At 40.7% G+C, this 12706-nt stretch overlaps 1 protein-coding gene across 2 annotated transcripts; it reads right to left on the bottom strand.

Moving 5' to 3' along the window:
* Positions 1-892: 892 nt before the first annotated feature.
* LOC127620296 (glycerol-3-phosphate dehydrogenase [NAD(+)], cytoplasmic-like) lies at positions 893-12027 on the bottom strand. 2 transcript variants are annotated; one of them, XM_052093484.1, is made up of 8 exons: positions 11987-12027; positions 11395-11572; positions 8168-8308; positions 7839-7977; positions 7569-7681; positions 1353-1586; positions 1087-1193; positions 893-989 (listed from the first exon to the last, which is right to left on the bottom strand). In XM_052093484.1, exons 1-8 carry the CDS (start codon positions 12025-12027, stop codon positions 893-895), a joined length of 1050 nt encoding a protein of 349 aa, XP_051949444.1. The 2 variants fall into 2 exon arrangements, with proteins under 2 accessions (XP_051949444.1, XP_051949446.1); XM_052093486.1 differs by having other exon boundaries at positions 8168-8239.
* Between the last annotated feature and the right edge of the window lie 679 nt (positions 12028-12706).

The following is a 12706-nucleotide window of genomic DNA, read 5'->3' as shown; positions in this document are numbered from 1 at the left end:
TCAGTTATTTATTATGATCTGATGTGCAGTTCTAGGATCATTAATCATGCGGTTCTAGTGGTCATTATGGGTCAGACAATACACATGATTTCTGGCTTTGCAAACACACACAATAACACGTGATATAACAGTAATAGCATTAAAACAGAAGTGATAATAACTGTATACAGTATGTCCTGTCAGTATGTGCTCTGCTGACCTCTAATGGTAAATATATGACTTATTCTTGATGATTTCAGGGTAATCATTCTCTCTTTCTGACTCTCTCAGCTGGGGTACGGCGTGGGGTGAATAGGGCTTCATCCACATGGCACGAAATACAAATCAGTGTGGAATATCCAGCTTTGCCATGTACCCCACAATCTGATCTGACCTGTCAATCTTCTGCTTTGTCTAGTTAATGTCTGTGTTCAGAATGGCATTCTAACATCTCTTCATTCAGCGATTGCCATCCATCGTAAACAAAACACTTGCTACTTTGCATTTTAATCTAATTTCATGTAAAAATGTCTGATATTAAACCATGAGAAAAGTCTTATTTTGTGTTTATGCAGCATGACTTTTATTGTGTGCTGTAAAAAGTAGATTACACACATTTCTGTATTTCTGTAATACAATAAAAAAAATTCGCCGTAATATTGTGTTCGTAACTCCAAATGTACATATTAAACCACATGAATAAAGTCAAACCATTTTGTGCGTTTATCAGCATATCAGTCCTGAGTGAGAGTGTGTTCAGATAGAAATATGTAGATTTAAAACATATTTGACTGATGAATTTACATAAAAATGATTACTATTGTTATTATTGTGCGATATGTGCAGGAGTTTCTGTGTTCATTGTAGTGTGACGTTGTTGTGCGTTACTGAGAAGGATTTTGCACTGGTGTGATCACATGTGTTCTGGATGATTCTGAAGACAGCTGATAAACTCTTTCACCTGACGGCCCTCGAAACAGATCTGATACACTGATACGAACAGAGGAAACCTGCACACACACACACACACACACACAGAGGTTTGATGATAGGACACAGTCGATGATGTAATGATGAGGTAATGTGGATGATGTCACACTGACTTACTTGTCCACCATGTGTTTCTTCTGAAGGATCTTATAAACTTCTGCTGATGTTTGAGGACCCTGAAGCTTCTGGCCATTTAACATCTCTGCCTCCAGTTCTGCTATTGACTAATGAATTCAACAACACAGCATTAAAACCGGTTTTAGATGATGTGCACAAAACTATTTAAACTTGTACATTGACCAGCATCACTGCCTTTAACTGTAGAAGTGCCGTTTGAATCTTTTCAGATATGCGATGATGAATTGTGGGTATTGTACTTTCACCTTCTGCGTGCGAGCGAATGCCTCGGCCACACGCCGGTTGCGTCCGCCGTAGCAGGTGGTGATGAGGTCAGCGACGCCGCAGCTCTCCAGGAATGTGGCGGAGGTGACGGCGCTCTTGCAGAAGAGTTTCGAAAACGTCACCATCTCCATGAGTCCCAGTCTGATCACTGCAGCTTTAGTGTTATCACCAAAACCCAAACCGTCACAGAAACCAGCGCCCACCGCCACGATGTTCTACCACAGAGAGAATGGACGAGAGTGAGGCATCAGGCATCTATAATATCAGTCTATAACGACAATCGTCTATAACATTCATCTTTATCCTCATTCATCTATAACATCAATCTATTACTTTATATGTTCATTTCTGTGTTGGCCTAGCCTAGCATCTTGGGTCCTTGAAAGGCGCTATATAAATAATAATTATCATTATTAATATTACAGTTTTTTTCAATCGCTATGACAGTTTTTTCAATACATTTAACAAATTTCCTAAACTCTTAACACAGTTAGCACTACATCCGTCTGTATAAGCTATACTATTAACACATTTGTTGTTGCTTTAACACAAAATGCATACAATTAACACAAATTTAAAATGCTTGAACTTCTTTTACACACAAGCTCAACCAAGACCAAAACAATGTAATTTTACAGTCAAATTTACAAATGCTTTCACACTGTATGTCAGAACAGATAACATCATGTTCTAAACATAACTTATGTAGGCTAAAGTCAAAGTGAACAGCTGTTCATATTGTGAATTGAAACACAAATATATTCCCTGTATCTTATTCCATTGCTAATGAGAAACAGCTTATTGAAGTTATGCAAATATATAAATCACAGCTGATTCCCATCTAGGAAGCACACTCAGGTGTTGAGGTTCTTTCAATCGCATGATCATATGTTTTAAAAGAGGACTCTTTGGGCTGATCTTGTGTGGAAAAGGAACAATATAGAGCAACACAAAAAAAGAAAGAAAGAAAGAAAGAAAGAAAGAAAAAAATGCCTGCACGAGGGAGAGGAAGACGAGTACCAGGACAAGGGAGAGGAGTGGGGCAAGGGCAAGGACAAGGGAGAGGAGTGGGGCAAGGGCAAGGGAGAGGAGTGGGGCAAGGGAGAGGAGTGGGGCAAGGGAGAGGGAGAGGAGTGGGGCAAGGGCAAGGGAGAGGAGTGGGGCAAGGTAAAGGGAGAGGAGTGGGGCAAGGTAGAGGGAGAGGAGTGGGGCAAGGACAAGGACAAGGGAGAGGAGTGGGGCAAGGGCAAGGACAAGGGAGAGGAGTGGGGCAAGGTAGAGGGAGAGGAGTGGGGCAATGGCAAGGGCAAGGGAGAGGAGTGGGGCAAGGTAGAGGGAGAGGAGTGGGGCAATGGCAAGGACAAGGGAGAGGAGTGGGGCAAGGTAGAGGGAGAGGAGTGGGGCAATGGCAAGGGCAAGGGAGAGGAGTGGGGCAAGGTAGAGGGAGAGGAGTGGGGCAAGGGCAAGGACAAGGGAGAGGAGTGGGGCAAGGGCAAGGGAGAGGAGTGGGGCAAGGGCAAGGACAAGGGAGAGGAGTGGGGCAAGGGCAAGGACAAGGGAGAGGAGTGGGGCAAGGTAGAGGGAGAGGAGTGGGGCAATGGCAAGGGCAAGGGAGAGGAGTGGGGCAAGGGAGAGGAGTGGGGCAATGGCAAGGACAAGGGAGAGGAGTGGGGCAAGGTAGAGGGAGAGGAGTGGGGCAATGGCAAGGGCAAGGGAGAGGAGTGGGGCAAGGTAGAGGGAGAGGGGTGGGGCAAGGGCAAGGACAAGGGAGAGGAGTGGGGCAAGGGCAAGGGAGAGGAGTGGGGCAAGGGCAAGGGCAAGGGAGAGGAGTGGGGCAAGGTAGAGGGAGAGGAGTGGGGCAAGGACAAGGGAGAGGAGTGGGGCAAGGTAGAGGAGTTAGAATGCGTGGTGGCGCTCAAAGAAGGACCAGAGCTAGGGTAACTGATCAAATAAGAGCTACTATCATTGACCATGTCATAAACCACGGGCTATCATACAGAGTAGCTGGTGAAGGAATACAGCCAAATCTCAGCCGGGACACAGTGGCATCCATTGTCCGTATTTTCAGAGAAACCAACAGGTAGGATATTGCTTCTCCTACAGCAAAGTGTAAATAATTTTACCATTTATTAGAGTGACTGTGTGCCTCCGGTCTCTAAAATGTAACTGTATTTTGTCCCTCTAAGGATTCAACGTCTACCTCCCTCAGGGGGCAGAGGAAAGCTCCTGAATGAAGAACAGGAACTTGCTATTGTCAACATGGTGATTGCTGACAATGAAATAAAACTGAAGGACATTCAGTCCAGAGTTGTAGGGGACAACCTTGTCTTTGGGAACATTGCAGCAATCAGCATAACATCCATTTCTCGGACTCTAGCTAAACACAGAGTTCGAATGAAACAACTATACAAAGTTCCTTTTGAAAGGAACAGTGAGCGCATCAAAGAACTCCGTCACCAATACGTCCAGGTAAGGTTATGCAATACAGTCATTACTGTAATATACACAGTGTGTTTTGCAGTAAACTACTCTATAAACCTGGAGTACATTAGGACATACAGTAGATATACAGCAAAGCATTTACATACACTGTGTCTAATTACTTTCAGAGAGTCATGGAGTTGGAGGCCAATCAAGTCCCACATGAAATTATTTATGTTGACGAGGCTGGCTTCAACTTAGAAAAAAGGTGTCGCCGTGGGAGAAACATAATTGGCAAAAGGGCCACAGTTACCGTGCCGGGCCAGAGAGGAGCCAACATTACCATGTGTGCCGCAATCTCCAACAACGGTGCACTCCTGCATAAATGTGAGATTGGCCCCTACAACACAGACCGCCTTCTCCTGTTTTTAGAAGACCTGCACGAAAGACTGGTGCCAGAGGTAGAAAGGGGACAGGTGGGAGACCACTTGCCAATATATGTGATCATATGGGACAATGTGGCATTCCACCATTCCCGTGCAGTCACAGCCTGGTTTGACGCCCATCCAAGGATGATGTCCCATTTCCTTGCCCCTTACTCCCCTTTCCTCAACCCCATTGAGGAGTTTTTCTCAGCCTGGAGATGGAAGGTTTTTGACCATCGTCCACATGACCAAATGTCCCTCCTGGATGCAATGGATGCTGCATGCCAAGACATCACAGCTGAACACTGCCAGGGGTGGATAAGGCATGCCAAAAGATTCTTCCCACGATGCCTTGCCAGAGAAGATATCAGGTGTGATGTGGATGAGAACATGTGGCCAAATGCAGAAGACCGGGAAGATTAGAAGATTACTTTGTTTTTTAATTATTATTCCAGTGCTTTTTCTGTTTGTATATCTTGCAGCAATGTCCTTTTGCAAATAAAGTCTTTACTGCAGCAATTCTGTCTCTGTCTTTTTTTTTTCAGAAACTGTACATTCTATAAAGCTACTCTGAGATGGTCATTCATTTTTTGTGTTGAAGTTCTGCAGCAAAAGAAAGTAAAATGCATTTACTAAACCCAACAAAACAAAAATGTAGAGAGGCATCAAAAGAAACTACAGTGCAAAACACAATCTATGATCAATACAATATACTGTCTGTTGTATAAGGGCAGACCTGACACATAAAATAATGCAGTTTCTGTAATTTCAGCTGATGATAGTGTTTTTTTGTCATTGTGTTATGATTGACTAAATGTTCCTGTTGGAAGAGAACATGTGTTAGTGTTTTGAATAATTATTTGATTTTGAGACATGTTTGCAGTGTTTTGTTAGACATAGTGTATTGTGTTAGTGTATTATTGTATTTTGAAAATTAGTTTTGGAGTTTAGTTTACAATGTGTGATTTTGAACATGAAATTAACCGTTTTGCCAATTGTGTGTTTTAGGTGTGTTGGTGCGTTAAGAGTTTAGGAAACTTGTTAAATGTATTGAAAAAACTGTCATAGCGATTGGAAAAAACTGTATTATAACATCAGTAATCTATAACGTCAATGTGCAACATCAATTATCTATAACACCAATATAACATCAGTCTATAACATGAATCATCTATAAAATCAATTATCTATAACATTAATCTATAGCATCACTCATTGTTGTGATGTGGCCGTGGCCAAACGATGTCTGTGGACAGTAAGGCCGGGAGAGGAAGAATGGTAAGGATTGACACCTGTGGGAAATCACCTAAAACAGCGGTTCGAGTTTATTTACCACAGGTGTCAATCCTTACCATTCTTCCCTTCAAGCTTGGCTCTCTACAGATGACACTTGGTCACGCCAACATCACCACACTCAACTTTAACATTAATCTGTAACATCACTCATCTATAACTTTATCGATAACATCCCTCAAACAGTATATAACGTTAATCTCTGTCATCACTCATCTATAACATCACTTATCTGTAAAACTACTATATAAAATCAGTTATATAAACATCAATCATGTATAATGTGTTTATATAATAGTGTGTGTGTGTGTGTGTATAATAGTGTGTGTGTGTGTGTGTGTGTGTATAATAGTGTGTGTGTGTGTGTACAATAGTGTGTGTGTGTGTGTGTGTGTGTATAATAGTGTGTGTGTGTGTGTGTGTGTGTGTGTATAATAGTGTGTGTGTGTGTGTATAATAGTGTGTGTGTGTGTGTGTGTGTATATAATAGTGTGTGTATAATAGTGTGTGTGTGTGTGTGTATAATAGTGTGTGTGTGTATAATAGTGTGTGTGTGTGTGTGTGTGTATAATAGTGTGTGTGTGTGTGTGTGTAATAGTGTGTGTGTGTGTGTATAATAGTGTGTGTGTGTATAATAGTGTGTGTGTGTGTGTATAATAGTGTGTGTGTGTATAATTGTGTGTGTGTGTGTGTGTATAATAGTGTGTGTGTGTGTGTATAATAGTGTGTGTGTGTGTGTGTGTATAATAGTGTGTGTGTGTGTGTGTATAATAGTGTGTGTGTGTGTGTGTATAATAGTGTGTGTGTGTATAATAGTGTGTGTGTGTGTGTGTGTATAATAGTGTGTGTGTGTGTGTAATAGTGTGTGTGTGTGTGTATAATAGTGTGTGTGTGTATAATAGTGTGTGTGTGTGTGTGTGTGTATAATAGTGTGTGTGTGTATAATTGTGTGTGTGTGTGTGTGTATAATAGTGTGTGTGTGTGTGTATAATAGTGTGTGTGTGTGTGTATAATAGTGTGTGTGTGTATAATAGTGTGTGTGTGTATAATAGTGTGTGTGTGTATAATAGTGTGTGTGTGTGTGTGTATAATAGTGTGTGTGTGTGTGTGTGTATATAATAGTGTGTGTGTGTATAATAATGTGTGTGTGTATAATAGTGTGTGTGAGTATAATAGTGTGTGTGTGTGTGTATAATAGTGTGTGTGTGTGTGTATATAATAGTGTGTGTGTGTATAATAGTGTGTGTGTGTGTGTGTGTATAAAAGTGTGTGTGTGTGTGTATAATAGTGTGTGTGTATAATAGTGTGTCTGTGTGTGTGTGTGTGTGTGTATAATAGTGTGTGTGTGTGTGTGTGTGTATAATAGTGTGTGTGTGTGTGTATAATAGAGGGTGCGTGTGTGTGTATAATAGTGTGTGTGTATAATAGTGTGTGTGTGTGTATAATAGTGTGTGTGTGTGTGTGTGTGTATATAATAGTGTGTGTTTGTGTGTGTATAATAGTGTGTGTGTGTATAATAGTGTGTGTGTGTGTATAATAGTGTGTGTGTGTGTGTGTGTATATAATAGTGTGCGTGTGTATAATAGTGTGTGTGTGTGTGTGTGTAATAGTGTGTGTGTGTGTGTGTGTATAATAGTGTGTGTGTGTGTGTGTGTATATAATAGTGTGCGTGTGTATAATAGTGTGTGTGTGTGTGTGTGTGTGTGTGTGTGTGTGTGTGTGTGTATAATAGTGAGCGTGTATTTATCACTTTGTGGGGACCAAATGTCCCCATAAGGATAGTAAAACCCGAAATGTTTGACCTTGTGGGGACATTTTGTCGGTCCCCATGAGGAAAACAGCTTATAAATCATACTAAATTATGTTTTTTGAAAATGTAAAAATGCAGAAAGTTTTCTGTGAGGGTTAGGGTTAGGGGTAGGGTTAGGTTTAGGGGATAGAATATAAAGTTTGTACAGTATAAAAACCATTATGTCTATGGAAAGTCCCCATAAAACATGGAAACACAACATGTGTGTGTGTGTGTGTGTATAATAGTGTGTGTTTGTGTTGAATTACCTTCAGTGCTCCACAGAGCTCCACAGTGTCGCACTCTTTCACGACAGTGATGCGGAAGTTTAGAGTTTGCAGAAGCTCTTTAAAGATCTTACCGTTGGGTTCATTAGTGGCTCCTGATTCACACACACACACACACACACACACACACACACACACACACACCACACACACACACACACACACACACACACACACACAATCATAAACACACTGTCAAGTGCTATTCAGTAATTTAAAAGGTTTGTTGTGTGTTTGTGTTTTTTCTCGTACCGATGGTTGTCTCACAGAACTTCTCGTCTGCCACCTCACTGGCGATGTTTGCCCCCATCAGAACACAGACCTCGATGTCCAGCTTTGACCTGATGATGTCAGAGATCAGGGTCAACCCATCCGGACCCTCATCTATACCCTAAAGACACACAGAGAGATGGACTGTGTTCACTAGCACACTCTTTACTGCCTAATATTTTGTTTAAATTGTAAGTGAAGCATTGCCATTACGTTGGCATTATGCAATGATAAATGTTTCAAAACAGTACTACAACAGAGATGTTGAATGGTTTGCCCATTATTAAACATATATCATGATTGGCTCATACTTTAATGAGTGAGATCCCGATGGCTCCGGGTTTGACTTGAGGTTTTATCTGATCACACAGTTTCCCAATGAACTGATGAGGAATGACGAAGACCAGAAAGTCTGCTCCACTCACGGCCTCTGTGATGTCAGGAACAGCCACCTGTGAAATCAGAACAGATCTCAGATCAGGCCATTAATCCCTTCAGATGAACAACTTTAACGCTTTCATCAGCCCTGTTTTGTGATTTTTGAGATAGACTCATTCAGGGCCTGTTAGGTCAATAAAATGTGTAAGAAAAATATTTTACCATGTTAAAACAGGTTTGCTTATATGTTAAATATGTTAAACTAACACATAATAATCTGTTGTAATGTTCATGATATTATAAGACCGCTGTATCTTATCAATTTACATCGCATAAATATGTTAACCCTATAACGGCGTGTGTATCTTATATGAAACACGTTTGACGGCTCCTGTTTCACTCTCAGTTCAATCTGACGAGCCAAACGACCTGTGATATGTAACGTGATTATGGCACCATCTAGTGGTTATTTGTGAAATAAAAGTGGTTTCAATGTTTATATCGATCTATTTAAAGTGACTCTTATGTTGGGATAAATAACAGCTTATATTAATTAATGATTATATTGTTACTGATATTTTAAAATGAGTATTTGCTGAATATAAGCAACTTGTGCTTGGTTCAAAGTTTGAATATTATTTTATTCTCAACATTTTACATTACATTGTAATTTTTTTTTATAGAAACACAACAACATTATTCTCAAAGTATAATCAGTTTATTCTCAACATTTTGTTTTAACGATTTTTTCTAGAAACACAACGACTTTATTCTCAAAGTATATCGACTTTTTTCTTGAAATTGAATTCGTATTGTTATCGAAACAACAAATGTATTGTCAAAGTATGAGTTTATTCTCAACATTTTACTTTTAATTTTTTCTTGAATTTTAACAATTTTTTCTAGAAACACAACAACTTTATTCTGAAAGTATATTGACTTTTTCTCAATGTTTTATTTAAACTTTTTCTATAACAGGCTTTTAAGGTTTCTCTCTCAATCAGCATTACATTACATTCATGCACACCACAAACACATCACAGGGATTTAATAATTCTGAAATATACATTCAGTTTACAAGATATATTTAAAGTGTGCACTAATATTTCTGTGTATTTTCATATATGCAGCCGGCACTGTCATTATAATGATCTCATTATTTTACATAGAATCTATTATGATGCCATCTTACCATAAGGTCCCGGAACCCCCCAAAATTGAAATAATTTCCCTTTTTTTTTTTGGCCTGTATATCTCAGTGAGTATTGACGCTGACTATCACACCTGGAGTCGTGCTGAGTGACTCCTGTCAGGTCTCCTTAGCAACCAAATTGGCCCAGTTGCTAGGGAGGGTAGAGTCACATGGGGTAACCTCCTCGTGGTCACCATAATGTGGTTCTCGCTCTCGGTGGGGCGTGTGGTGAGTGACTCCAGTCAGGTCTCCTTAGCAACCAAAATGGGCCGGTTGCTAGGGAGGGTAGAGTCACATGGGGTAATCTCCTCGTGGTCACTATAATGTGGTTCTCGCTCTCGGTGGGGCGTGTGGTGAGTGACTCCAGTCAGGTCTCCTTAGCAACCAAAATGGGCCGGTTGCTAGGGAGGGTAGAGTCACATGGGGTAACCTCCTCGTGGTCACTATAATGTGGTTCTCGCTCTCGGTGGGGCGTGTGGTGAGTTGTGCGTGGATGCCGTGGAGAATAGCGTGAAGCCTCCACATGCGATACGTCTCCATGGTAACGCCCGCAACAAGTCACGTGATAAGATGCGTGGATTGACGGTCTCAGACGCGGAGGCAACTGAGACTCGTCCTCCGCCACCCGGATTGAGGCAAGTCACTACGCCACCACGAGGACTTAGAGCACATTAGGAATTGGGTTTTACAGATTAAGGAGAACATTTTTATTATTCTCTGCAGGGAAATCCAGTTAAAACCAGATTATGATGAGTTGGTAGCTAAGTTTGTATGGTTTCTATCTGATGTAAGTTAGTCATTTATGATCATTAGCTGGTTTAGATGCTTCAGGTCGACCTGGTGGACCATCTTGGAACAGCAACAAACTAAACAGCTATCCCAAAACCAGCTTGATCTGTTATAACCTGTTTATAACAGGTGGATAATCTTCAATAAAGTGAGCGGGTAAATCAAGAAATGCCTAATGCAATATAAAAATAATGGCCACATCACAGTTATCTCGTGTGATTCCTTAAACTCTGACCTATTTAGTGACAGTATAGTTTGTGATTCATTATGAATCTAATCCATGTGTTGTTGAGCAACAGTGTTATTACATTGTTCAAAGGTGATGTAGGTGTAACATGAGCTGTGGAAAGGTCATCGCTTTAATCTATATGTGTCAGTTTACAGATAACAAGCTCAGTGTGAACTCAATACAAATCTTGCAGGTAACAAATAAAGATTTAGACGTGTGGTGTTACCATGGTATTCTGGAGAGTACTATATGCAATGCTTAATTCTGCATGACCTTTAAAAAATGACTTTAATAGATGTAACCGAATATAGTTAGAGTGATTCGTTACATAAAATAAAATGTTGAAGCACATTTCAGGTTATCTGTCAAAACATGTTTACAATGTATTTTAAAGGTGCTGTAAGAGATTTGGTTTAGCCACGCCCCCTCTTGCCAAATCCCCGCACTCCAAAGATACCAGATGAGCTTTATTGAGAGCAGAAACGGTTGTCAATAACACCAGCAGTGAAACAGCGCCCTCATCTGGCAACTGTTATGAACTACATGGCATAATAATGTCATTAAGTCTCAATAATTCTCTGCAGCTTCAATACTGTGAGAACGAGCAAAATGATTGACAGGCAGAAAGCGTCAGAGACTGCGGACATGTTTATGTTTGTTGTTTACAGAGTCTCGAGCTGTCAGAGACCGGTGAGATATCTCAACACTTATATCTATTTATTTATTTACTGTGTATTATGTCTCTTTTGTGTGTTGTATCTTTGCTATTTTAATTGTTTTTGTACAGCGCTTTGAGATGTACATTTAAAGGCGCTATAGAAAATAAAGGTTATTATTATTATTATTATATCTCTTATTAAGTGGAGTACCGTGTAAATAACATATATATGTCGTATATGAATATGCTCATCTTGGTACAATAGGGTAAACACACAAAGACAAATACACACCACGTTTTTGGGCAGTTTGTGTCCGGGCAGATATTTGACGTTCTCATGATCTGTGTTGATGATCTCGGTGAGTTTTCGTCCATCAATCATCTCTTCATAAACCCACATCTTCACCAGAGGATCAAAACGATTGGACGCTTTCACATTGTGACCGATGATCTTAGCGATCGCTGAACCCCTGAACAACAAACACACAAACACACAAACACACAGAGCAAACAGCACCGTTAAGTGTTATGTTCATGGGAATCATCCAGTCGTATTTTTCAGAGGCTCCAGAGAGGATTCATTGAATGAAAGGTCTGAATGTCGCATTACATCATCAAATATAAAAGCAAGTGTTGTTTGTGCTCAAATGCTGCTGGAGCTTTTTTCACAACTAACTTGTGTTACAGAAGCTTATATTTCTATAAAATAACTTAAGTTTCTTTGTTTATCTCTGTAATTCATTTTTAAAAGTATGTGTAAGCGTGTCGGTAACGTTGCAGTGCCAATGCAACTCTGTAAACTTCAGAATATCTCTTGATGCATCAACACTGTAATATTAATCAATCTCTGTTGCTTTATTAACAGTAAATATAAAATAACTCACCAGTTCCCAGAACCCACGATACACACTTTACTCCCAGTCATTGTGTCCAAACACTCTCTGCTCCTGATCAGTGTGTGTGTGAGGTCTGACTACCTAACACACCCCTCTTATGACTCCTGTGTGTGTGTGTGTGTGTGTGTGTGTGTGTGTGTGTGTGTGTGAGTGTGAGTGTGTGTGTGTGTGTGTGTGTGTGTGAGTGTGTGTGTGTGTGTGTGTGTGTGTGTGTGAGTGTGTGTGTGAGTGTGTGTGTGAGTGTGTGTGTGTGTGTGTGAGTGTGTGTGTGTGTGTGTGTGTGAGTGTGTGTGTGAGTGTGTGTGTGTGAGTGTGTGTGTGTGTGTGTGTGTGTGTGTGTGAGTGTGTGTGTGAGTGTGTGTGTGTGTGTGTGTGTGTGTGTGTGAGTGTGTGTGTGTGAGTGTGTGTGTGTGAGTGTGTGTGTGTGTGTGAGTGTGTGTGTGAGTGTGTGTGAGTGTGAGTGTGAGTGAGTGTGTGTGTGAGTGTGTGTGTGTGTGTGTGTGTGAGTGTGTGTGAGTGTGTGTGTGAGTGTGTGTGTGTGTGTGTGTGTGTGTGTGTGAGTGTGTGTGTGTGAGTGTGTGTGTGAGTGTGTGTGTGTGTGTGTGTGTGTGTGTGTGTGAGTGAGTGTGTGTGTGTGTGTGTGTGTGTGTGTGTGAGTGAGTGTGTGTGTGAGTGTGTGTGTGTCAAGTCAAGTGGTTTTTATTGTCG

The sequence above is a fragment of the Xyrauchen texanus genome, chromosome 26 (genome assembly GCF_025860055.1).
Source record: "Xyrauchen texanus isolate HMW12.3.18 chromosome 26, RBS_HiC_50CHRs, whole genome shotgun sequence".
In the NCBI taxonomy this organism is placed as follows: domain Eukaryota; kingdom Metazoa; phylum Chordata; class Actinopteri; order Cypriniformes; family Catostomidae; genus Xyrauchen; species Xyrauchen texanus.
This window is presented reverse-complemented; position numbering and strand designations above follow the sequence as displayed.

Coding starts and splice junctions, on each gene's coding strand:
- LOC127620296 (XM_052093484.1), bottom strand. CDS start 12,027: ATGACTGGGAGTAAAGTGTGTATCGTGGGTTCTGGGAACTG. Junction 8,309..11,394: donor ACAAACTGCCCAAAAACGTG/GTGTGTATTTGT, acceptor CTGATTTCACAG/GTGGCTGTTCCTGACATCAC. Junction 1,587..7,568: donor AGCTCTGTGGAGCACTGAAG/GTAATTCAACAC, acceptor TCTCTGTGGTAG/AACATCGTGGCGGTGGGCGC.